Below are 26,771 nucleotides of genomic sequence, written 5' to 3' on the forward strand. Positions count from 1 at the left end.
AAAAAAAAAGCAGAATAAGACATTTAGTTTAACCTCAATCAGGCAGTGTCGGCTGTAAGTAATGAAAAGACCTGGCAGGGAAAATATTGAGTAGTACAGCTGCCAACAATGTGTCATGAGCAGTGAAGCAGTGCTTAAAAAGTAACGATGGCGTGGTTTAACAAGTGGTACAGGACGCTGAGAAACGAACACATCAAAGGAAGACATTTTTGGGGTTCATTTCATTTCAGCAATTAAATAAAATCTACAGTTGTTAAGCACAGTCAGATAAAAGTGTCCAAAAAAAAAAAACGAGTGTCACAGCAGGTGTATAACATCTGATTCAGAAAATGACACATTCAAGAACAAGTATTAGAAAATGAGTTTTAAGGTGTTGATTGTGCAACTCAGGAACATCTCCTTTTCCCAAAACAGACACAATGATGTTATTCAATTGTGTAAAGTACAAAGTCAATAATTTACTCCTGGGAGTGCTTTTTTTCCGATAGGATTGTGAAAATTGGTCGTCTGAATTTGATTGGAATCCTGCCAAAAGTGAGCCAGACGAACAGCCCCGGATGGAAACATCAGTTTCGATATTTTTGCTCTGGGATGAAATGAATCATGATTCATTACAACCATAAGCAATTTCCATTTCTCGTTACAGTTGTCTCTCTCTCCCGGTATGTGGCCAACTAATGGGACCACCTGCTGGCCCATCTATCTGACCGACATCATCAAGGTGCTCTTTGTTCCATTCCTTCACGTCAAACCAGAAGCTCTCCTGACACAACAACAAAGGCATCCTTTTTAGAAGGTCGGAGAGAATCGTGAATGCTAGATGTGAATGTAAAGTGGAAGACAACAAACAGCCTGCCTTGTACGTTTGGTTTACAGCGGAAAAGGCGGACAAGGTCAACGTTTAAGTTTTAGACGGCACTTTATGCCACGCAAAACACATGACAGAAAAGGTGAACTGAAATAGTTTTGTTAGTGTAATAGTCAAGTTTTGAACATACAAAAATGCAGCAGCTCCCAGGGTGATATACAGTTCAGTAGCTTATCTTTTTGTCGAATGCACTATTATGGCACCGCAGAGTTTCTTGGGACGTTTGAAAGAAATACAGTATATGCAGTGGTCATTTTTCAAAGTATCCACGGATTGGGTCAAAGTGTGTTACGTTTTCTTCAATTATGGAATTGAAATGTGAAAATAAACCTTTTTATTTGGGGGTGGGGGGGGGGGCATTTTCTTCATGAGTGTCCTGATGTGTCAGGTAATGTGTGGTGAAATGTATTATGCTTTTCCAAATGATCAAGCACTGTATTGACATTTATTTTCCTCAGGCCTTGAGGAACAATTTATTATAGCTTATGAATTCTACACAGCAACAGGTAGACATACTGAGGGGGGCCAGGAAAAACAATTTTGCGACACCAGCTAGGTAGCTAAATTATTCATCGTAGAGTTTCAAAATGAATCACACACTGTAGAACATGTTCCAAACAATAATGCAAGTATTGGTTTTCTCAGATTTTTAATTTACAAATTATTTTTTTGTATGAAAATGGATCTCAGCATGATTTTCAAGTCATCAACTGTGATAGGTACCCGACAGGTTCGCGCAGAAGCTAAAGATCAATTATTCGTTCAATCAATGCAAGAATTGCAAAGCTGCTGTTGAATAAGAGATGTTAAAATGTAACTTGGCCTGTTAAGATGTTTATGATTCCAGCAAATACAATCTCCGGATGCTGCAAATGACTTTTCAGTTCTTTACAAGCTGTAAAATGTCTTGAAACATTGCTGCGCATAATAATTTGGAAGAATGCACTTTTTTATTTGGGGAGGGGGGGATTCTGTTATCATTGGGTAGTTTTGTTTGAAAACATTCAAACTATTCTCTAACAGTTGATACCGGGAAATATTATGCTGGGTGCCATTTGAAAATACTAGAAAAATCATTTGCATAAAAATGTTGAAGGTGTTTCGGGCTATTGGTTGTTTGTGTGGTTTAGTATACTCAAAGATTGCTGCTGCTTTTGAATTCACTGCCAACACAAGAGCGATTGTATCTCAAGTGTGCACTCGCAAGTCAAAGCAAAACAACCAAAAAAAATCATCTGAATGACGGCTCGTCCTTCAAAATACAAATCGGGTGACTCTTATCTCATGGCACCACTATGTTTTATTTATTTATTCATTTATTTTTAGGTTCTGTTCACATCTCAGCCTGTTGACAGCCTTTGCTCATTTCCTGACTCTACCTACTTTGAGGCAACTATGTGATATGCCAAATTAGAGGATGCGCTATTGATTAGGAAGCTCACAGAAGACACGGTGCCCTTTGGGGTGGGGGGGGGGGGGGGTGATGAGGTATTTATGCAACGCATTTATCAGGATGTTATGGAGCTAACAGAAGATGGACTATGAAAGGAAAACAGTTTGCGAGATGAACCCGTTGACGTTTTCTTTTTCCTTCTTACACAAACGGACAGACTCTGTGGATATCCCATGAGTTCACAATGAAACAGCCAGCTCCACGACAAGTGTTGCCAACCAACAGAATCCTGATAAGCGGCTGCGTATTACGCTAACAACAGTGCCTTTAAGTATCTATTTAACACAATGGTGCTTGGCCCAGCTGTCCGTTTTAATTGGTGAGGAAATCAATGAAGGCGTCGTTACTGTGGAAACGAGAGTTCCTCTCTTCGGAAATTGCTGCTTGGCTTCTGTCCAAAGCAGTTGGTTACTTTGTTTTGAATAATAACGGAAAAACATCCAGGTTTTTTCTTTGTTTGTTTGTTTGACTTTCAACCTCAAATTGCGGATTTCAAAGTAGCACAGATGGAAATCATTTTTGTGGCTTTTCTATGACAATCCTTATTTCTTGCAAGGAGCTTCCAAGAAGAAGCACAATGTAAGATCACCACAAGTGAATTGGGAAATGAAACCCAATTTTCACCCAAAACACACACACACACACACACAATTTTCCAATTAAAAAAATGCCCCAGAGAAAGCAAAAAAGGTAAAGTAATGGATATCGTCACAGCAAAGCCCTCCCAGGCTGCTGGTTATTCAACAGATACAATGTATTGTTTGTGTGGATTCATGATGCCTGTTATGGCCAAACAGTTTTCTGGAGAGTTAATTAAAAGCGAGCCTTTGACTGGCAGTTCCAACAATCCATAGCACTCACTCTCCTGGTGTGGACCTGGCTGCAGCACAATCCATAACGCAACAAAGCTGAGCCAGGTATATTTGTGCCGCTTCTTTTTTTCTACTGGTCAGCTAAGGACGGCAATAAAAATGGTGCCCAACAATGTTTTTGTTGTTGTTGTTTTAACCTGCGAATATTTGAGGAGAAATCTATTGCATACTGTGAAAAACAAAGACAAATCAGATTTTAAATGCCTGCCAGGAGATGTGCAGAAACAGAAACCGAAATCCAACCGCTCTCTCATATGACCTTGTTTGCACAAACTGAAAAAAAAAATGCGATATGCATTTTTTTCGGTTAAAGGAAAAACACACACAAAAAAAATCTTTCACTTTGATGTGCTCATGGAGAAAATTATTCATGTATACTTTCAGACTGCGGCCAATAACTGATACTAGATGAATTATCGTATTTTCCGCACTATAAAGCGCTTCGGATTATAAGGCGCACCTTCAATGAATGGCCTATTTTAAACCTGTCACTGTCAGACTTGGTATTTTTTTCTCTTTTACAACAACTGCGAGGGTTACAAAATGAGGTTCATTTGAAAATAAGGTGCGTTTGAAAATAAGACAATTTCTCAAGAGGTTGGCGTCATGCCTCGAGCATGTTCAAATAACGGGAGTCAGTCCCACACCCTTGTACTGCAAGTCGGTGCAGGCTTGTGCCCTTAACCGTTTGTGACAGTTTATTGGCCATGAACTCTGCTAACCATCGCAAGTCAATCACACCCATAAGTAATGCCTCACGCGCCTTGCAATTGTCAGGCACAGAAGGCTGTGTCTGTTTCAAGTACGGACGTGCGAGTTTACTTTGGCTTCACTCTGGCAAAAATAAATAAATAAATAAAAATAAAAAGAGATTAATCCGATTGATGAAAAGCAGGTTATGTGTGTCCAAGTGTGAGGGTTGCTGATGGTAGCACGTCACTTATGTTACAGTACTTTGCTGACATGAGGGATAAGTGTGAATTGTCTTCTTTGGCAATAGTGTTCTTTGCGATTGAAGGATTAAAGGCTTAAATATTTATCACCTGTAAAGTCATACTGGCATGCCATTTTTCATGATGATGACAATTATATTTTTTACTTTCTCTAATCCCAAAAGTTGGTACAGCGCTACATCCAGGTGCAAGTTTCATTAACAATGTCAAATGCCATTATTCCAGGCTTTGTTTTTTTTTTTAAATTTAGAAAAGTAGCACTTTTATGAGCATTAAGCTAGAAAACTAAAGACGTTAAGATCACAGACTAAAGGGTGTGTGCTTGTTTAGAATACCCAACGTGTAACTCTCCTAGTTTAATGTTTAGTTTGACAGTAAACCTCAACTGGGAGTGAAATGAAACAGATTGAAGACTCAATTTTGATGAATTGCTCAATATTTGACACGCTGCTGCTTATAGTGAAGTGAGTTGAGTTCACTGCCTCCAAAGCAACAAACAAACAAAAAACCAATAGCTTGCATTTCAAAAAACTCACAAGTCGGGCAGATCACTCGTATCTCAAGGAACCACAATATTTTCCCAAAGCAGCGCAAACGAGGGATGCCCCGGCCAACACATCTGTACAGCACTTGTCTCGTAAAAATGCACCGATACCACTAAGGAGCATCTTTCTAGAGCCTGAAGGACGCTTAACACCAAGTCACGGAGGAGTCTAAACGTATGTGTGCATGTTTGTGTGTGGAAGTTACTCGATGTATGTTTTGGTGAACAGATGGTCCTTGAGGAGTTAAAAAAAAAAAAACCTGCATATGACCAGTGAAGTAGCATCACAGATTTTAGTAGGAAATGATTTTCAAAGGTTGCGGAGGGGCTGTGGCACTGAAGGCTCCATCGCCTGCCAAAAAAACGAGAAAATTTACTTGACCTAAGCTCAATCTCACTGCCATTGTAATATTATTTTTATCCTGTAAAAGCCGCGCGCCACGCAAAAGTTGCAAGCCAACCGCGTGCTCATTGTGAAACCATGTAAACAAAATTCCTTATCTTGTGAGGACCCAGTATGTCCCCTCAACAGCCGATCCAAGCGCTGACTGGAAGCGCAGAGGGGAGCTGGCCGGCGCACGTTTAAACACACTCGGATGTGCAACCTGGCTGGGACTCTGGCCAAAGCGCACAGCAACACAAAAATCAATCTCATCAATCACACACAACTGGCCAGTTAACAATCCAAGAGTGTCTCCAACTCTCCTTCTGCCGCGGCCATTTCCAAAGTTTGACAGAGAGAGCAGAAAATAGACGTGCGCGAATGATTTGTCTGGCTTTTTTTTTTGTTCCTCCGTCACTGAGTGAATTCCAATTGACAAACCAACATATCATCTGGTTTTAATACTTTCTGTGGAAACAAGCAGACCATTGTAAAGGAATTCCCACACTAAACAGCTGGACTAATGGCTGGGAATCAAAAATCCTCTTGGAGACATTTCTTGTTCACGTTAGCAATATTACCAGACCGAGAGGGAGACAGCAAGGCAGACGATAGTCAGAGGAACTAGACAGAGGAGGACCATAACTCCATTAATGACCCATTTTACTGCCAGTCAATAGATTAGGTTCTGTTCTGCGGGTTATTACGCGCTTTTATATACGTGGCTCAACATGGAGATGCCGCAGCGGCCGATATACGACCGTTTGAGATCCACATTGCAAACCTGTCTACAGCAGGATGGGCCAACCATGCATTCACACCTGCCGAAATGCAAACACCGATTTTTTTTTTTGTTTTCTTTCTATGGAAGGAATGCTGTACAAAGAGAATGTCTCGGGCAGACGAGGGGGGCCGCGATGTACGATACATCAGCTACGTCACTTTGCACAATCCTCTGAGAGCCGCAGAGCCCAGGCTGTAACTCCTCTCTCGAAGGTAAAAATATGCGCCTTAACCTCACTCATGCTCAAAGTGGAGGCTATTGAAATTTGAAAAAAAAGAGAGCAAAGATATGGCTACATGTTAGCCTTCACTAAAATAACGGAGTTTGTTTTCATTTTCCTCCATGACTTTTCTTTCACTTATCCACATCGTGATCATACTGGAGTTGAAGTCAGTCATAGCAAATTGTCAAGTCAAGTCAACAGTATTTATAGAGCACTTTCAAACAGCCATCGCTGCATACAAAGTGCTGTACATGGAGCAATTTAACATGCACAATAAACAGTAAGACAAATCGGTAATAAAGACGGTAGAAAGCACCAAACAGTAAAACCAAGAACAAATCTAAGTCATGCTGAGTCGAATGCCAAAGAATACAAGTGAGTTTTGAGGAGGGTTTTGAAGATGGGCAGCGAGGAGGCTTGCCGAATGTTCAGTGGGAGGTCATTCCAGAGAGAGAGACCAGCAACAGAAAAGGCTCGATCCCCTCTGAGCCTCAGTTTAGTTCTTGGTACTTCTAATAAGGTCTGGTCCACAGACCTGAGGCGGCGGCCAGGTGTGTAGGGGCGGATGAGCTCAGAGAGGTAAGGTGGCGCGAGATTATTCAGAGATTTGAAAACAAATAAGAGGATCTTGAAAATAACTCTAAAATGAATGGGGAGCCAGTGAAGGGATGCCAGAGTAGGAGTTATGTGCTCCCTCTTACGAGTACCAGTCAAGAGGCGAGCAGCGGCATTCTGGACCAGCTGAAGGCGCTTAATGGAGGACTGGCTGACTCCAAAGTAAAGGGCATTGCAGTAATCGAGCCGGGATGTGACAAAGGCATGAATTACTGTCTCAAAGTGTTCATGTGAGAGGAGAGGTTTTATTTTGGCCAGCTGTCTAAGGTGAAAGAAGCTGGATTTAACAACGGCACCAATTTGCCGATCGAGTTTGAAATCACTGTCCAGTTTAGGCCCAAGTTTGAGACTGTTGACTTAAGATAAGGAGACAGGGGGGCCAAGTCTACAGGATGGAATGTACAAGGGCCACTGGGACCAAACAATATCACCTCTGTCTTCTTTTCATTGAATCTCAAGAAATTTTGTGCCATCCAGGTTTTGATTTCTTCCAGACAGGATAGGAGTGGCCTTAATGAGAAGGCGTCTTTCTTGCTCAGTGGGACATAGATCTGGCAGTCATCTGCATAGCAGTGGAAGGGAATACCATGTTTCCTTAAGATGGAACCCAATGGGAAAAATTGTGTACTAGCTTTTTCAGTCGGCTGATTTTGGATGAGTAAGGAAGTGAAAGCTTCTAACTAAGTGTAACTTTGTTGAGCTGTCTCACATGAGCTCACGCGGGATTTTTCTGGGAACTATTTCACAGGCCGGTACATGTCGAGGATCACGCAGGCTTGAACACACATGCTAAATATGTACAGTAGCTGCGCACTTGTGGACATTGAAATATTCCTGAGGCGCCACGGAGTGCCTTCCGCATTATGCGGTTTAGCAAATCTGAGCCGTTGCTCTTATTTGGCATGAACACAAACCTCAGTCGCGCTCGGCCACCTGCTTGAGATTCAAGGTGGTCCCCTTCAAAGCTGTAATTTATGTCAACAGGACACGAGCCCCAACTACGGACGATGCGGGGTCCAATCAGTGTCGTGACATTTTCAGACACCTGTGAGATGTGCATTTCATAGGAATGTCGCAGGACGAGAATAGATGACTAGACATGATGAGATACTACATTTGACAGCAAAGAGAAAAATGTGAACCAGTGCCAAGTTTTAATGAGTTTAAAAACAACTGTCAAGTTTATAAGATGAGGCTTCAAAATCGTGAACAATCAACATGAACATGAAAAATCATCTCAGCTCTCAAACGCTGTGGGCGTGTCCAAACCACAGCGCGCTAAACTAGCAATTGTCAAACAAAAACCATAAGTACACCCTGAAAGCTACTTTGTCGAGCATCCTTCTCATGTCTACACATAACTACATGCCTCAGCCACAAAAATACAGTATATCCACTTAGGGCCTCCAATGGCTGGAATACGTGCGACCAGGTTGGAACAGGAATTTTCCACACTGCACCAACAAGGCACTCTAAAGCACATGCGAAGCCCCTGTTGAGATGTCGGCTTTCAATTTGTCGACTTTACAAAATAATTCCCTTCACTCTCCCACCCTGTGCGCATACTTGCGGCTAACAACGAGGCACTCTTAAGCGGCCCTGGTCTCCACCTTGGCTCTTGCTCCTTCTTTGGTGCACACTCACAACCGATGAGGCGCTCTAAAGCAGCCATGTCAGCATCAAGTCCCTCTCCACACAATGGCTGTCAAGTTGTTTTTCCTTCCTTGCGCTTCCACTTTCTCTCGGTGACATGCATGCACTCAAGTATGACAACAGGGCACTCTAACACAGCCACGCTATTCCAAAGCCTTGGTCTGCACATTCGCTATATACTCGGAGCCCCAAAGCACTTTACAAAGGGCTAAATTCTTTTTTTTTTTTGAACTGAGAAATTCCTGCTGTACCAGCTATGGATATCATTTGGGGGCCAACAAAAGACCAGGCCATTCAGAGGGGAACGGAATCCTGTTCCGTCGCTCTCGTCAAATGGCCTCTAGGGCTTGTGTGAAACGGCCCTTTTCTTCTCGGTTCCTTTCAGAGCTAAAGTCCATCTACATGACAAATAGAGTTACTTTGAAGTGGCTTGTGTCATCTCGGCCTTTCTGCCACTCATTGGTGACCTCTTGATCCCCGCGTCTCATCTTTTTCTTTTTTTCTTTCGAAAGTCATTGCATTTTTGTCCATGTCTCTCTTTCATCTTCAATCGCCCTTTATTTCACTGAAATCTGTCTCTCCTTTAAAGTGGCCTTGAGTGCGATGATGTCCAATTTGTGTTTATGAGGATAGGAGGGGAGTTAATTAGACACCAACAACCTCCATTAAGTACGGCACTCCTGTTGCGTGATATCTTTTGACCCACCTCACTAGAGTCTCGACAACAGACCCTTTAAAGGGGACACATCATTGCCATCAGTTCATATTTGTATTATAGGTTTGTCTCCAGTTGCTTTTTTATGCATTACTGACCAATTTAAAATGTTGCCTATAGCTTGAGAACGAATTCTCTTCCTGGATGACTTTGTTCCGCCTCTTCAGTATGTCATTATGTTGCCTTAAGATTGAAAGTCTGGATGTTTTTTTTTTTTAAGACAAAAGTTGAAATAGATAGGTTCGATACATGCCATTGATCCATTGAGTCAGCCTGTTTGGTGTACAACAAAGCAGTCTGCCATAAAGGTAAAAACGATTTATTAAAGCCTATTAAGATACCTGGAAACTGTTTCAAAGTTTGAATTACAACACGGATGTACTCTTTTGATTTGAGCATTTGACCCACTCCAGGACAGTCGAGCTCTTTAAAGAGCGGGAAAATGTGATATGCAAATGATTGTCGACAAGCATGAAGTCATCATCTTACCTGGTTGAAGGTTTCAAGCCTCTCCTTCACGTCAGCGAGCGAGGGGTTCGCGCTCCGAACTTTGACCTCTGGATTCTGTCTTTGTGCATGCAGACCATTTCCTACCACTCTGCCCGTATAGCTGTGGGAGGAAATAAAGTAGAGTTACATCATCATCTGTGTCTCAATGTAAAAGCGGATGCTAATGGGGGGGAGGGATTCATTGTAACCATGCTGATTTTATTTTATTTTTTTCAAAAAAACAATGGTAATAAAATTGGTATAATTTCTTGCTGTGTAGTTGTCACTCCACTGCTGAATAACGCTGCTTTTATTTTATTATGATTTTTTTGTTGTGGTTGTTCAATTTCACTTAACTGGTCTGAAAATGATTCCCTACTGTATTGACATCAAATAACGTATCATGTGTTTCTTCATCAATCTACACCAACAACACGTAGTGACAGACAGAACAATTAAATGCTCAGCCACTAGAGGGCAGAATTCATCGTTGTTATGACAGAGGAATGGCTTGATGCGAGTCAATGAGCGAGCTGTGAGACAAAAATCATTGTTACTTTTTTTGCACCCTTTTTGTAAGGGGGTGTGTTGGTGACGTTGTTTCCATCTTAAAACTACCTCCTAATGAAGCGTTTTGTCATTCATAACTAAAAAAAAAAGGGCATTCACAGTGATCCCGCAATCAAGAATTTGACCTTGCCGTCGCTTCAGTTTTATATGTAGAGTGATTGTTTATTTTACTCCCACACTCTTGTCTAAAAATGAATTCGAGATTCACACAATGATATGAAACTTTCATGCTTTGGGGATTTAACGGCACCAACATCAAATCAATGGAGGCAACTGAAGGCAGAGCGAGGCTGAGAATGATTGGAAGTGATTACGAATGGCATGAAAAGTGTGTGCATTCTTCTGGGTGTGTTTATGGTTCGGAGGCTGTGCCGAGTACGCGTATCAACGTGAATATGAGTGCAAGCAATCATAAAAGTGCTGAACTTGAGAAATCTCTGGCATGTGATCTAAGCAATGTCCTGATAAGGTCTGCGATCCTGCTTTGCTGAACAAGCACTTTAAAAAGAGACTATAAAAAATACACCAAAAAAAAAAAAGGCCCAACCCTCTTCCGCTTTTTTTTTTTTAATTCACACGCCTTCTATCATCAATTTCAATTGTGCTGATTTGCAAAAATGGAAGCCAGAAACAGCTTGACGACAACACGAGTCAACAGCAAATTTTGAATCAGAGATTCAAAAATGTCTTTCCTTTTTTTAGCACATCAGGTTTGACAGATTCTTTTTAAAGTTTGACCTACAAAAACTTTTACCACGTGTTGCCATTTATAGCTGTAACACTTCCGATAAAAAAACAAAACAAAACATAGAACCGTTAATTCATAAAGATTAATAATTATATTACTATATGGCATGTTGTATTACTTTCATTCTGTTTATTATTATGAAAACTTGATATGTTGGAGACAAAAAAAAAAAACGGGGTCAGAGTTGGAGTCAATGCAAAATAAATAAATAAATAAATAACTATGGAGGGGGAAAAAACATACATGTATCTCTGATTAAAAAATGCCGTAAAAACGTGTTGAACAGGCCTTAAAGAAAAAGTCAACCCCAAAATTTCCATGACAATAATCTGTTCATATGCACACCTACTCCATGTCAAGGGGTGGCCATTTTGCCACTTGCTGTCAACTGAACATAACATCACAGTTTCTCAGGACTCAGGTCATTAAAAAAATCGAGCATAGTCACAAGTTACTGAGAGATTTGGCTTGTATCACTGATATACAGATGGAACTTCATTGGAAAGCAGGGAACATTGAAGACATTGAAGAGAAAATAATGCTTCCATAATCTGTGAATAATGGAACCGTCGCCCTCTGAATCCTAATCCAAATATGAGGTGTCGCAATATGACCAACCCTAGTTTGGACTTTCTCTCCGTTTGACCTAAATGATGAATACGAGCATCAAACCGCTCCCTAAGCGGCGCTTTCCAAGTGTGTTAATGAGTGTGTTTGTCGTGGACGTGTCCGTGTTCCGACTTGGCTCGGGATAACAGTTGTTGGTGCAAAAAGAAAAAAAGAGCTCATCAAATAGGATGCTAATGAAAGGGATGTGCCCGGGTGAGTTAGGTATGAAATTAGGGGTGCTCCTTTTCATTTCGGGGCTTATTCGGTATTACATACGGCGACATGACAAGGCGACACAAAGGGACATGCCGAAGCCGAACGCCGTCGAGCCGGACAATTAACGCTGCAAATGGCTTCTTGCTGATGTTCCCGCAGTGGCATTCATGCAAAGGTTTCCGAATAGTTTCAAACTGGAGTACTACAATGAAGAATATTTGATTGATGAGTGAGGTTTCTTGTCAAACAGTTTCACATTTTTGGAGTTTAACAAACATTCGGTGTGCAAAGGCTCAAACGGGGATTCGTAGCTTTCTGGGTTTTCTTTCTTTGTTGCTTTCAGAGACATGACCATGCGTTTCAGGCGCCTCTGGACAGCAGACTGACAATCATACGAGCAAAGAACAAAGATTGCTCTTGATCTATTTAGACGTGAATGCAAATAGAATGTGCGCAGGCCTGCCAATTTCATTTTTGTTTGCTGAAATCATTTCCGTGTGACATTTCGACATGGGACAACTCACGCACTCAACGGGGGAGTCGAGCAAAAAGAATACAAATGAAGGGTGGTCTGAACTTCTTCTTTTTTTTACTTGTAGATGAGTAAAGCAGTCAGTAATTCGACAATGACTAGATTTATCTTGATTTTGAAGCCCATGTAAACCGTTCAGATTTGGCACGGTTGTTTTCTTTCCTTTTGCGTAGCCGTCATGTTCATTTTATGGTGGCTTGAAGAACACTTGCCCTCACAGTTTTTCATACAACAAAACAATACCGTTTTAATTACAATGATTCAGACGGCTGCATAAATTGAACCCTGGACGTGACCCACCGCATGGTGAATACGCACTTTTGGCAACGGCGAGCGTTCACTCCTCTCGTCTTCCACACTGCCCGAAGCGTTCGAGACACCGACACCGTGTACGGTGACCTCGGCACTGAACTGTTGAAACTCACCCAAGGCGATTCAGGCGTTCCCGTCGATATGCAGCGAACAAAGCAGTTCTGCATCAAAATGAACAATTTTCAGAAATGAGTACACACGTGAAGGGCGGGGGGGGGGGGGGGGGTAAAGAAGGGCAAGCGGAGCAAAGGAAGGGGTCTCCAGCGGCCTCGGGTGAACTCCGAGATCCACTCCTGACTGATCATTGAGCTTTGCCTGCAAGGCTTTATCAACGCACGCCATTCACGAGGGATTTAATCATCAACAAGGCTGTCTGTATTTGTTCAAGTCGTCTCTATAAACATGTCTTCTTATTATTGACGCCGACCGAAGCACAACTCTTCCCATTTTGACAAATGGCTCAAGTTGAAACCAGCAGAGAGAATTTCTTACCAAATTAGCCCCAGTCACGCCTTAATGGCTTTCTATGAGTTGGTACGGATTCCGTGTCTAGTGACTTGATGGCCAAAGTGAACGGCATCCAAGGCAAATACTTACAAGAGTGTTCAAAGAATAGAGGTCTTGATGAATGACAGGGTTCGCTTATCACAGGCTGAGAGGGCTAATTATACAGCAGAATCATTTTTTTCCCAAGGCTTTGCTCTTTGCCACAAGACGTGGGTGATGATGATGATGATGATTATTATTATTGACAATGCATTCCAAAACATATGTCAACTACCTTTGCATAAGAAGTGTCTGCGATGACTCACCCCATTTGCGGTAACTGTTATTTTACCACTTCATGTGGTGGAATGTATGGTTAAATCTATAACTGCGGTTGTTTGTTTGACAATGAATACTGTGCATGAATTGAACCTCTTGAAACTAATTAGACTTTTGCACATGTTGTCCTTCTCGAAAATGACTCGGAATGATTCAAACGCGACAGGAGGTTAATACGTCTTCATTTCAACGGCATGACTGGGTACTGTTGTTTATTTATTTATTTTTTAAATTCCCATAATTTTCTATTTGCTGTGAGGAAGACCTGCTGCTGGGTAAGAGAAAAAAAAGTGCTTTTTTTAAAATTAATAAAATGTATGCCGACTCACCGTCCCCTCGCCCCTTGCTGTGGGCTATGGTAAATATTCAAGGTTATTTACAGATAAGTGAAGTGGTTTGACATGTGAAAAGCAGAATTGCTAATGGACTGTATGTGCATACAGTATTTTATAGGCTTGTAGCATCAGACGGAATCCCACAAATAAGGAGAAATGCACTAGTGCAGCACAAACCGGGGCAGAGGTGTAACAAATGTGGTCTGAATATCTTCACTATAGATTACTGGCAGGGGAGAGTTCAAAAACAATTGGATTCACAATGCTTCATGCATAATACTGACAAAAAAAAAAAAAATGGCAGTGCACCAAATCATGCTTCAGCACGTTTGCATGTGTCATCACTTCACATCCAATTGAAACTGGAAAAAAAAAAAGTGAAACTCAAGATTGACATGTTGCGTGTTGGTAGATAAAAAGCAGGGAGGCAGGAGAAGCAGGTGTGTTTGTAACTACTTTGAAATGTATTAAAGTCCGTGAAGCGTATTGAGTTATGTTGTGGATGCAATGAAGTTGTGATTTTTATTTTATTTTATTTTTTAAACACCTAAGTCCTGCCTACACTGGAAAATGTCTAACCAAAGTAAACATTTCTTATTATATTATAATACCTCACCTCCTTTGATTTCGGGTCCCCGCCGCTCCGAAAAAAAAAGAAAATGTTGGACACGGGGATTTTACAGTAACAGCATAGGACATGAAGTCATGAGTGAAAAGTGGCATAGCTTGCGGCCGGCTAACTTTTTACGAGCAGTGTTTGGACAGTGACTTTGAGATATTTCGGAACAGGAGGTTTTGTTTCGAAAGGCCAGAGTGTTCTCACACTCCTGACGTCTTTGGAGCCATTCCGTGAGCTAACACTCAACATGTGAACTATCACTTGTTCCACTTTGCAAACATTTAATCAGCATGATTTGTCTGTGTGCGCGCTGCGTCCCCGGCACTGTAAACAAGAGCGCGCAAACACATTCAAATGTTCTACAACTCAACGCTCTGTAGTGATAATTTTACAGTATTTTATATGCACAGAATATTCAGACCCTCCGACCATAAGAGCATTGTTACCCGACTTATGATAAACAATTCACATCCATATTTAAGCGGTGGTAAAATATGTTGTTGTTTCAAAAACAGCTAGCTAGCTACATGCACTTTCTTGCCCCTTCGGCCATTTTATTAGCATAGAAATACAAAGATCATAAAGAGCGGAGGCAGAGGCAGCCGGAACATCGCAAGGTCAAGTTGCAGGGCAGGCAGGCTCAAATCATGCACTTTTCTGTCTCTGCCATGTTTCTCTCTCACCCCTGGACTCGCGCTAATTAGTTAGCGCACAGTGTCCAAATCCAAGTCCTTGAGGGCCACTATTCTGCGTGTTTTGTGTGTTCCCCTCCTCTAACACACATGATTCAAATGTGAATGGCAAGGTTTCTGAGACGAAATGAAACTTATGTGATCAAGGTCCATATTTGCTTTATAAAACAATTACACTCTAACTCAGGGGTGACAAACTCATTTTTGTCGCGGGCCACAGTGTAGTGACCGTTTCCCTTGGAGGGCCGTTATGACTGTGAAACCATATAAAGAAGTCAACGACTGTAATGAGGGTTTTGGCAACAAGAAAAGGCTAACAACATCTCATTTATTACATGTGAGAAGTTGACATTTTGGTCCAGATTTTAGCAATCATCGTAGAAGTTGACACGTTTGATTTGCTTTCACGGGCCACATAAAATGATGTAGCGGGACAAATCTGGCCCCCCAGGCCTTGAATTTGACACCATGCTCTAACTAATCAATGATTGAATCAAAATTTAAAAAAAATGTTCAAAAATGCATGTAAGCTATCTTGTATTCAATATATTGTAACTATAATAATTTATGTTTTTGTTTCATGGAATGAAATAAAAGAGTGGCCATACTTTGCCCACCTCTGCTCGAAATCTTACTTTTCTTTTCAGAAGTAAAAATATCAACAGCATTTCTAAACTGGAAATGCACGCTGATGGACAACCACAGTGTATTCCCCCCGGCCGTCATCTGGGTTTGGCATGAGGAAAGTGGGATTAGAGCACAGTTGCTGAACCGAGTAGGGAAAGTTTGGAAAAACAAAGTGTGGAAAATCGGACAAAATTTAAGCATGACTCTGTGTCGCATGAAAGACACAGTCATGAAAAAAAAAAAAAAAAACAAAGACACCCCCATGTTTTATTCAATTTCTGGTTCATTTTAATGTGGTGCCACTAAGAATGTATCAAGTGACTAACTGACACAAAAGAAAACACGGAATGCCGAAAAGGACTGTGTTTGGTTGGAGCTAAGAATACAGTATAGCTCTCTAGCAGACAGTAAAAAAAAAAAAATCGGCAAAAAAGTGGCTCCAAACTGTTTAATGCCACTTCCAGCTAAAGTATCCTGCCAAACTAAACATAAAACTAAGAGGAGTACATATTGTGTGTTTAAAACAACCACATGCTTGAATGTTTGCCTGAGGAAAGCCTGCGTAGCTTAATGCTAACGAAGAGCATGGGTTTGGTCGTGTTCTTCCCCTTAACGCCACTATCCCACTTAGCTACGAACAACTGCGAATGTTTCCGAAGTTAGCAAATGTTCACTTCAGGGTTCCTTCAAGGCTGCAAATGTTCAAACGGTTGCCAAACAGCCGCCAGATGTTCGCCTGTACTTTCCTTGATGCAATCAAATTTTGACTTTTAGGTTGATGACGAATCATGACGTTTGGCTTCAGTTTTTCCTTCCTTGAGGGGATTTTTTTTTTCTTTTGGAGCTGTTAGTGGAGGAATTTGGAACTGTGCACATTTGTCCATTCGCACACCCAAAGTGAGGCACTGACCCAATGGATACTTGGAAATATCACGTCGACTCAGTTGGAACGAGTCTTCAAATATTCTCTCTGTTCTTCACTTTAGGATCCGAGTGGAGGGAGCCGTGTGATTTTTGTGGAGCTGGCTGCCAGCCTAGCGGCGGCCCCTCTGTCACAGCCCTCCGCAGCCCTAGCAAAGCTGTTATGTTGAGTGATGAGTCAGAGAGGAAGGCAGACTTGAGCGGGGTCAGAACCAGAGAGCGGCAAAGGCACAGAGGTTCTGTTGGCAACTGCAAACGTGATCAACAACTCAGCCGCTAAAGCTCACGTTTTTGAAGCCAATTGGAAATTGTTTTGATGATCTTGCACTGATGGCTGTGTCGCTCTCTCTTTTTTTGGGGGGGGGCACTGCGTGACTCTTCGTCATCTTAAGTGGAACTATTAAAACTCATTTTGCCTTGATGATTATTTGTCTTTGAGTTCATCGATAAGTTAATGTCAAACATTTCCACTGAATATTAATTTTGGCTTGATCTGAACTTGTGCAGCAGCCCCGCGCCCTTGAAGAGTTCTCGAGAACAGCGGTTCTTAACCCGGGTTCGATCGAACCCGAGGGGTTCAGTGAATCGGTCTCAGGGGTTCGACGGAGCCTCTGCCGTGGAGGTTAAGACACACCTGACTTAAGATGTCAATTAGTTATGACACGCCCGCTTGGCCATCGCTGGCTGCAGATGATCACATGACATTGCTTGTCCAATCAGTGCTGCAGGAAATTTAGTTCGCTCAGTCGTGATGGTACATCATTTTTCAAAACCTATACTTATGCCATGTACTTTGATTAACTTTTTTCTGTTTTTGATAAATGTGTTTTTTAATGTCTTGAATTTGTAAGAAAAAAAAATCATATTTTCATTTTTCACTCATGAAGCGTTCGGTGAACGTGCATATGAACTGGTTGGGTTCGGTACTTCTAACAAGGTTAAGAACCACTGCTCTAGAAGAATACCTGCACACGTACATGCACAAAATTTTATTTTATATCTCAGGGGGGGGGAAAATGCATTGCAGTCGAGGCATTTTGGCTTTCCTGCCAAGTAAGCACCTGCCCCCTGACCTTGAGTTCGGCCTTTCAGTGATCAGAAATCATTAAAGAAGCCGACCAATAGGTTATTTTTGGCTTGAGTTACACTAACTGAAGGATTATGCAATTTTCCCAAGATCAGACATTTGTGTGCTGGATCTGAACATCAATGAAGCTTTTTGTTTTGCTTTGTCCTCGATATTACCTGAGGGAAGACACCTGCACAGAGCAACATGAATCTGACCAGAGATTTACGGCTGGTTGTGGACGTGTGGATGGGATGAAATTACAGACGGCAATGTTAATCTCTCTCGTGCTTTGCCGGTTTTAAAGAGGCCATTTTACCCAAGGCCAAGCAATGTGCGGTTACAGCGACAGCGCAGTATGGTTGAAGGTGCTATTGATTTAATGGGTCTAATTTCATTTTATCATCAGTGCTTCCTTTACAAGGTTGTTAATGTGATCCAATAAATGTACACATTATTGAAGTGAATTGGGCCCAGGATCTGATCACATCTTTCAAACAGGCATATCTCCCAAAAATCCTGCTGTGCAGACTCATAAAGCTCCAGATTCAGTTTTCAACTATGAGGAGGCTAATTATGAAGTTTTGGTTTTGCGTTGGTTGCTCTGAGTCACACTCGGTCTCACTGTCGTATGGTGTTCAACAGGGTTCACTTTTGGGGACCCTGCTGTTTTCATTGTATTTGCTGCCCTTGGAATCCATCTGGAAGAAATATGGTATTTCATTCCACTGCTATGCACATGACTGTCAGATCTACATCCCGCTGAGCATAAAGGACGCTTTGGCGTGGAGGCCACTTTTGTCCAGATCAAGGCCCGGATGGCACTGAATTTCAATTAAAAGAAAACAGAAGCTAGGGTGTTTGATCCCAGTGGTCCTTATATAGTTGTTGTTAAGTGCTCTATAAATAAGGTTGAGTGAGTGACAATTGCAGCTATTTCATTGTGTGATCCGATTTACGTACAACGTATTTCTTGTTTGAACAGTGAAGGCAATGCAGTCTTTTGATTACACCTTCAGCAATTATGAATTGAATTTGTATGTAATTATAGTTTGTAATAAAGCGCAAAATGTTTGGCCTCATTTCGACAAGTAAAAGTTCAGCGAGACTATGTTTGTGGTGTAAAAACAAACCTTTTTTGGCCACCTTTACAAGTAATTTGTCTAGTCAGGTGAGCCCAAGTCCCATCCTGTCGAGGTATGCTCACTAAGCAAACTGAACCAACCCTTAGGAGCAAAAATGAGTGCTGTGAGGTGAGTGAGATCGATGACTAATAATGATTCACTTATCATGGCGACAAAGTGCACTTAGCCGTAATCACACACCGAGATAGCATGTACCCCAGAGGTGTTAGATGTTAGGACTTTCCATCCATCCGTTTGTAATGATCCCACAGGCCGAGCTGTGTCTCCAATATCGAGTGTGGCTCATCAGGCGGCCATTACTTGCCATCGCAACCAGTCAGCCGTGTGCGAACTCCTTGCTCCTCCAGGCTAATGAACACAGATCGATTTATCAAACAATTACGGCAGCCGCTGAGAGCTGCATTAATTTGGTTTAAGTGACTCACACTTGGTGAGAAAGTAATGTCGCCCACGTCTGAATCACAGACTCAATCAAACATTTTCTCCTTGTCTCATCTTAGTAAGCAAATACTGCCATTAAAGGTTATGTGACACAATACAGAGCTAGACACAGTACAGTACAGTGTCTGCTATGAATTCTTTAATGGAAGGGCATTAGAACCAAAATGCATTTATTTAGCCTCACAGTACTGTAGGTTGATGTTGAAAGTCAAGTTTAGATTATTGGTATAAATTCCCACACTGCACCCTTGTGGCCAATATGTTGCATTGCCCCTGAGATTCTCAAGTGACGAGTTCACTGGTGGCAGCATGTTGTTTTAGTGGTTTGCTTACAGTTTTAAGGTTCACAACCCCAATGAGGACGAGCACTATTGAAAATGGATGGATAATGCACTGAACTCAGATTGCCAAAATCATCAGAAGCTTGGTTGATTCTCCAAATGGAGCTGGTTCCTTTACACTATCAAGGCAAAAATATATATATCTACTGTATATGTCGGTGCACCTGAACTTTACAAAGCCTCAGTCATTTATGGTTTGCAGTCCTCTAGAATTTCTTCACAAATGTTTGACAGTGGGATTTCTTTTGTCCGAAAGTAAAGAAAAGTGTGTGCACACTTTCAGTTCGAGTTCATCCCAAAGCGTTTGATAGGCTTGAAGTGTGAAATCTCAACTTCTTCCAGACAAACAAACAGAAACTCAGAGAAAAATAGCATTCCGTGATTTCAGACTCTATTAAAAAAAAATAAAAAATCTCATAATTGTATAATTGCACCGGGGCCACCCCTGAGCAGTATTGTACAGATATCCGAATATACAGTGAAGACACAGCGCTTCAATATTTTGGCTTCAGGGTTTCGCATTTTATTCTTTTAATTAGAAAAAGAACAGCCATATTGGAACCCATATTACGAAAAGACGCATTGATTCATGTGGATGCGTGAGAGAGGTTTTCCCTAATGCCGAACAAAGAGCTGACATGACATTTACATAAATTCACCTGCATAGAAATACCAATGCAAATATATTTTGCACATTCCCTCACACCATTTTCAAGATATAAAGGCAAAAACGGTTGCAATAGACTATAAACTGGTCAAACAGCTCTATATTTTTACCATTGATAACACCGATCAGGAAGAGTTTAATTCTGGGTTTCAGTTATTTCGGATCCGTCGTCAATCCACGATGCAATGTTCAATGAGGGAGATTAGCCACGAGGGGGCAGCATTACTCTCCACACAGAGCCACGAGAGGAGCTATGACCGAATATAATATCATGCACCTGCAGCATGACGACCAGCCCCATCATTAGGCCCACTTGTACACGCTAATCATATCCCACACAGGCACTGTATCGGCCTGAACAGAAATAACAATGTTCCATTCTGACTGCCACTAATAAAGAAGTATTTATTCATTTAATAATATGTTCATTGTTGCGGACTGTAGTTTGACCATACTGAGAGCAATAAATCCCCTGGTCCGTGTCCAGTTTAAAAGATAGCTAAATAGAATATTAGAGCTCCATCGGGTTTACTGGCATTTGGTGTAATATTTCTTTCTTTAACTAATGTATTGAATACATTCTTGAGCTTCTGGTTCTCTGTGGACATACAGACAAGGGCGTGTACAGCTCAGGTTTTGGGTGTGGGTGTGGACGGAGCAGGGCAGTTGCTGTATGGAAGGCAGACAAGGATAGGCAGGGGCAGAGCCACGACAGTCAACTATGCCCTCGAGTATAGACAGGTGGGTGAGTGTGGGGGGGGGGGGGGGGGGGAGATACCATGATCCTCTGGTGTGCTCCCACCACCTGTTTGTCTGACTGTCTGTCTGTCTGTCTGTCTGACTCAAACCACGGTGTGATCTACTGCTCCCAGTTGACATGCAGTCAAGATGGAGGATTACATTTTGCAGTACCTACTCTATTTAGCCTTTCTACACAAAATGTGGTATTTTATTTGCATGTACGCTCTACAGATACATCAAGATTACAGTACATAATAGTCAGAATATATGCCTGTGATTATTGTTGTAAGATCTGTCTACATGTGTTGCACCGCCATTTGTGCTCAAATATCCACTGCTTAAAAGATTATAACACCGCATCACAGATGTTATGTGTTAGCTGCCTAAGACTATTTACATCATGTCTATTAAACTAGTGGTCTTTCAAGCAAAGTTCTGTAGGTGTTTTAAATACACAACATGTAATTCTTTATTGGAAGTTTACTTTGATACGAAACTTCAAATGGTAGTAGCAATAAACATCTTGAAGCCTTTTTTTGCAAAGACTTGTTTACTATCTGCTAAATACTATTTCAAGCTTTTGCTCTTAAGTCCAAGCACAAAATTGGTCACACGACAGTTCGTACCTCTAAAAACTGCTGTTGACCAAGAAAGACCGTGAAAGAATTTAGCAAAGATAAATATGTACATTTTATGACGATGACCACAAACTACAACCACATTAAATTCTATAAATTAATACCGCTTAAAATCATTTGTAAATATCACATTTTGAATATAATTCTTGCATTTGACCTTGTTGGATTGCCCAGGTGTACCTAACAAAGTGTTTCACGAGTGTTCATGTCGGTACACGTCGACGGTAAACTCAAAGCAAACAGGCATTTACTGTACATGCATAGCAGCAGATGGTGAGGCTGCTGAGTGAAAGGGTCAAGGGTCGGTCTCTGTTGGTTGCTATAAAGAGCACAACCCAGACATACACGGTACATACAAACATAGACCACCAAGTCAAATGCATTTAGTGGGTTTCATCGGGAACCAGAAGCTTTACTTACACACATACACACAATAACAGTCTACATTTTATCCTGCAGTTTGCAAACTCCAGTGCCAGGAGTGAGGCAGAGTAAAAAAATATGGCCAAAGGTTAGTTATTCAAAGCGAGTCTGGCAGCTGGTAGCGTTGACATTGACATTTCTGGGCCAGAATCCCAGCCACAGCCCTTAAATGTGTCATGATCAGGCCTATCTGTCAGTCAGCAACCATTTGGAAATTGGACTCGTCGTCAACATACTCTAAGGTGGTCGGTGAATTTGGACCTCAGTTACTAACCAAGCAGATGTAGAAAAAAATAACTAGGATTTTCAATAAAGCATACCTTGAGTCCATCTATTATCTATAAACTCCTCCTCTAATATGGCCAATTCTGAAAATGTTAAATTTGACGTCAATTACGTCCGTCCCCCCACCCCCCGCTCTTTGCAGCGGGGCTCAGTCGCTTCCTGTATTATTTGCGTCACATTAAAAATATCATTTCGTCCACTATGTATCGACTGCATACGGATGCATTCGTCTGTGTCGATGCGGGGACTTTCCCTTCAATACGTCACTATTCCTTGCGGGGGCCGCATTCCCAGCACCACTTCAGAAGGCTTCAGTGAGCGGGCCGTGACACCCAAACCCACGCGGAATCCTAAGAACGTTTTCCCTGCGGTTTCAGGTTACCAACACAGACACATTGCGCAGATCACAGGCACATTCGCACAAACACCCTCCACAGGGCGTTACTGTATTTTGGTTGTTTGCACAGCGTGAGGTTGTGTTAGCTTTGCTTTGCTCCTTCCGTAGCTGTCATTCAATAACCCACCTAAACGCTAGTCTTAAACTTGAAATTGGAATGCGGGACTCTCCCCCAACACCCTTGCCCATATTCTCACCCTGATGCAAAATATCACACGGATATCGACATGCCGTCACACCGACGCGCAAACGGAAAACATTTGCCTCGTTGCTGCCGTTGCGCAGCAGATTCGAACATGGGGTAAAGTTCAACACTTTGCCTGTCACGTTGAGACAACAAAAAAAAAACCTTGACTCCCCTCCAAATCACCCTAATTTCATGAACCCTTTGTGTGCAAGTGTTGGTCGAGAACTAGTGCATTTTGAACAGTCCTGTTTAAGAATTGCTTTTTGTGAAAAAGATAAAGACAGACTTATTGACCATCCAATACATTTTCCGATACATGCTCTGCGAAACGGTTCAATTTGTGCAACAACCCCGATTCGTATCGACTCGGTGGGGTTACGATTCACTTGGAAATGACACAGCTCCGTTTGAGAAGGTAAGACTTTTTTGCCCTCATTTTACATACACGTGAATAAACTTGTCAGCACTGTAAATGAGATTTATCTCTCCGATAAATACGAGATATATGACAGTGACCGTTCTACTTGACGTTTCTTTTCATAAAACGGTTCTTTTCTCCACTTCATGATCAGAAACTGGTGGTTTTGGTGAAACAACCCATGTTTTCCTGCTGATGACTCAAGAAAGGAAAAAGCTCGTCTTCTGTGCTTTCATTTGGTCGGTTTGGTGCTTATATTGTCACAAATAATATTCTGTGGGTCTTGAAGGGTCAGTCAAAATGCTCTAAAACAGTTGGCAATATGGGGAGAACTCTGAAAACAACTGCCAGTAAATGCACGAACACACCGCACACCACAAAGTACACGATCAGGCTAATATTTCCGACAATTTGACTTTAACGATAGGGGAGTGGAAGTAGCAACGTTTGGCCTGATTGCCGCTATGTCTGCATTCCCACTCCCACATACGTTGTGCATGATGTCAGCTTCAATTTATTCAAACCCAAAATGGGTCGCGCATCAGTATCATTTCATTTCGTTGATTGTCAGGCACATGGTTTCTTGGCTAAGAGCATCTTTAATTACATCATACATATTTATTGGTTGCGTATTGGTATTGGCATTGGTTCATTTGTGTATGTAGAGTAGAGTATACGGCAATGTTACGGCATGACAAGTTTGTGTCCTGGGAACCAAACAACGGCCTTCTCATAAGTTCTTCTGATGGTTTTGTCCTTTGTTCAGTGGCGTGATGCGCCCTAAAGTGTGTCAAACTATACCTCCACACACACAGGAAGCAGACACAAGACAATGACACACACAAACAGCGAGGCCTCTGTGGCTCGAGCTTCCTCCTACAACTGACCCACATCTCTCATTTTACTCTCTCATCCATCAATTATCTCCCACCATCCTCCCTTGCATCCACCGTGTCCTCACGCATACTTCCGTTCCCCTTCCTGTTTCTCATCATTTCCTGCAATGAGTGCCATGTTATGCGAGGCGGGGGGCAAGTGAAGTAGTAGCTGGGTGCTCTTCCTCATCCACTAAGCCTATTGTGGCACTTTGATGAGATTACATCAAGCCATCCATAGGCCATCCACAACATTTAGCATAATGAACAATTAAAAGAAAAAAAGATGCTCCAAGCTGTTCAATTCCAAGCCTAGTAGTGTCAAACTAAACATAAAACAAAAGGAATTGCACATTGTGTATTGTAAGCCTTGAAATGATTTGAACAAATGGTGGAGCACCACACGTAGCCAAACAATAGCAGCTCTTCATCGTATTAAATGGACTCTCGCACTATTAAAAGTATGCGCCATATTGTGCTAAAAGTTGCCCACCCAGCATCCATTAAAGCCTGGTCATTGTGGAAAGAGGATTGTACCCATCTGTGGTCCCTTCTCAAGGTTTCTTTTTCCTGAGAACAGGGGATGTCGTTAATATTTGCCAACTGTGGTCTTGTAAATGCGAGACACTTTTGTGAGTAAGGGCTACATAAATTTCATTTGACTATTAAAACAGCAGTCACAGGCATATTAACTATCAACTAATTTACAGCAGCTTGTGAGGAGTTTTAACCAACTCCCTGCGGACACACGGGAATGAAAAATGTAATTACATTTTCATTCACCTCAAATGGGGAAAATGATTTGAGATGTATTGAGTTACAAGCATTGCCATGGAACAACTTCAACTTGGATCTCAAGGCTAGTTTCAACTAATCACAGTGCATTGAACAGAGCATTTTCTGCGACAACACACGTTCATAGCAAGCCCCTTTGCTAGGGAGGCAGGTGGGACAATTAGCCGACGGACTGATTGGACTGGACAAATGAGGGAAAAGTGAGCAGAGCAGAGATCGAGGGGGGAACAGGGGGGGCAGGGGTTTTGCCTGGTGGAACACTCTCCCCCACCTCTCACCGCACAGACGGAATGAATTCCAGATGTCAGAATCATAAACAAATGGATTGTCATAAACGTATAAAAATGCAAGGCATTCAGGAGCTCTTACACCGTCTGTGGTCCATCGTCCACAATGAAGCCAAACATTGAAATCAGTTTGTGAAATATGGCCATGACTGTGCGGTCATCCATCTTTTCAATAACAAAGGAGCGCGCGCACAACCATTACACACCCACACACACATTCTTGTAACCTCTGAAATCAGTTTGAATGATTGGACCACTTGCTGTACAGTGAACGCCTGCACATTTGCATTTCAGCTTTCGCTGATATATGTTATTAGGAATCTATGCTCTATTGTTCGCTGAAACGCTCCCACGTTCATTGTTTTTGTGCACATTATTGCCTTGGCACCATCTTGTGGTATCTTGGTACTGAAGATAGTTGAGGAGCTTCATTTAGACTGGTGATGGGGTGAAAAAAAACCATTTAAAAAAGTTTATTATTATTATTGGGGTTTTTTTCCAGATCCCCCAAATTCCTCATAAAACACTGAAAAACATCTAAGGAGGAGACAATCTTGGGACAAAATGTGAACGAATATTGAAAATAAAAAAATAAAAAAATTGTGAATATGCAAATCCATGGGTGCTAAACTGCAAATATGCGGGTGTTGACTGTAGTAAATTGTAATACCACCAGTGATCATCAGATGGCAGACATGTCTTAGTTGTGCTGACACTGCCCTATATTACGACGTTAGTGGGCCAAATATTTTGGAGCGGATTTGGAATGATATGCAGGACAAAAGTCATAAATCACAAACATTACAATTTTGAGTGAGTTGATTATTGCGAACAAATGTACGAAATGAGTTGATGCACTGCAATGTTGTTTTCTTGTTCAGCAGTTGTGTGCCGTCCTTGAATGGTCATTTTTACGCAAGAATAGTGGATCTTGTATACATGCATCGCAAAACGTATGATCAAAAATGACGTATTAAGAGAACGAATTTTTCACATAAATTGCTTGTATTTTATTGTCATTTAAAATAGCATAAATACAAATGCAATCGTGCAGGCGTTCGTTGGCCAGCGACACAATAAAATAAAATTCCCGGGAGGGGATTTTGCAAGTTTCAAACAGCAACATTTTTTTTTTTCCATCTCGCCTGCTTTTCCAAGTTTTCTGACGCTACTCGCATCAAGTCTGAGTGTCGACTCCTTCCTGGTTCACATCATTCAATTAAGTAATTTCAAGGCAACAGTGTGGTGAGGCCGCTAGGCGCCAGAAGGCAGGGCCTTGTGGTCCATTTCGATTTTTACTGTTTGTTGCCATGTAGCTTTGATTTCGCGGCAAATCACAGATCCCAGAATAAACTACTGTATGTAAAACAGCGGAAAGCTAATGACAGCAATACACCGACTGATTTTGTTTTGAGTGTCCTTTGTAGAGGCCAGCTTCTTCACAACACCGCCACTCCACTTAATTAACGGTGCCACGCTTCATAATTCCTCTAATTTATTGCACATCT

The 26,771-nt window shown here is 41.7% G+C and overlaps 1 protein-coding gene across 2 annotated transcripts in view; it reads right to left on the minus strand.

The window, feature by feature from the left end:
- Positions 1-26,771, minus strand: part of gpc5c (glypican 5c) — an 84,761-nt gene that overhangs the window by 16,730 nt on the left and 41,260 nt on the right. For both annotated transcript variants that reach the window (XM_086130065.1, XM_086130064.1), the window contains one exon: positions 9,552-9,672. In XM_086130065.1, the coding sequence (XP_085986191.1) occupies positions 9,552-9,672 (121 nt within the window). The remainder of the gene's footprint in view (positions 1-9,551; positions 9,673-26,771) is intronic.

This window comes from Hippocampus guttulatus, chromosome 14 (genome assembly GCF_054856545.1).
Source record: "Hippocampus guttulatus isolate MCC_2025c chromosome 14, RoL_Hgut_1.0, whole genome shotgun sequence".
In the NCBI taxonomy this organism is placed as follows: domain Eukaryota; kingdom Metazoa; phylum Chordata; class Actinopteri; order Syngnathiformes; family Syngnathidae; genus Hippocampus; species Hippocampus guttulatus.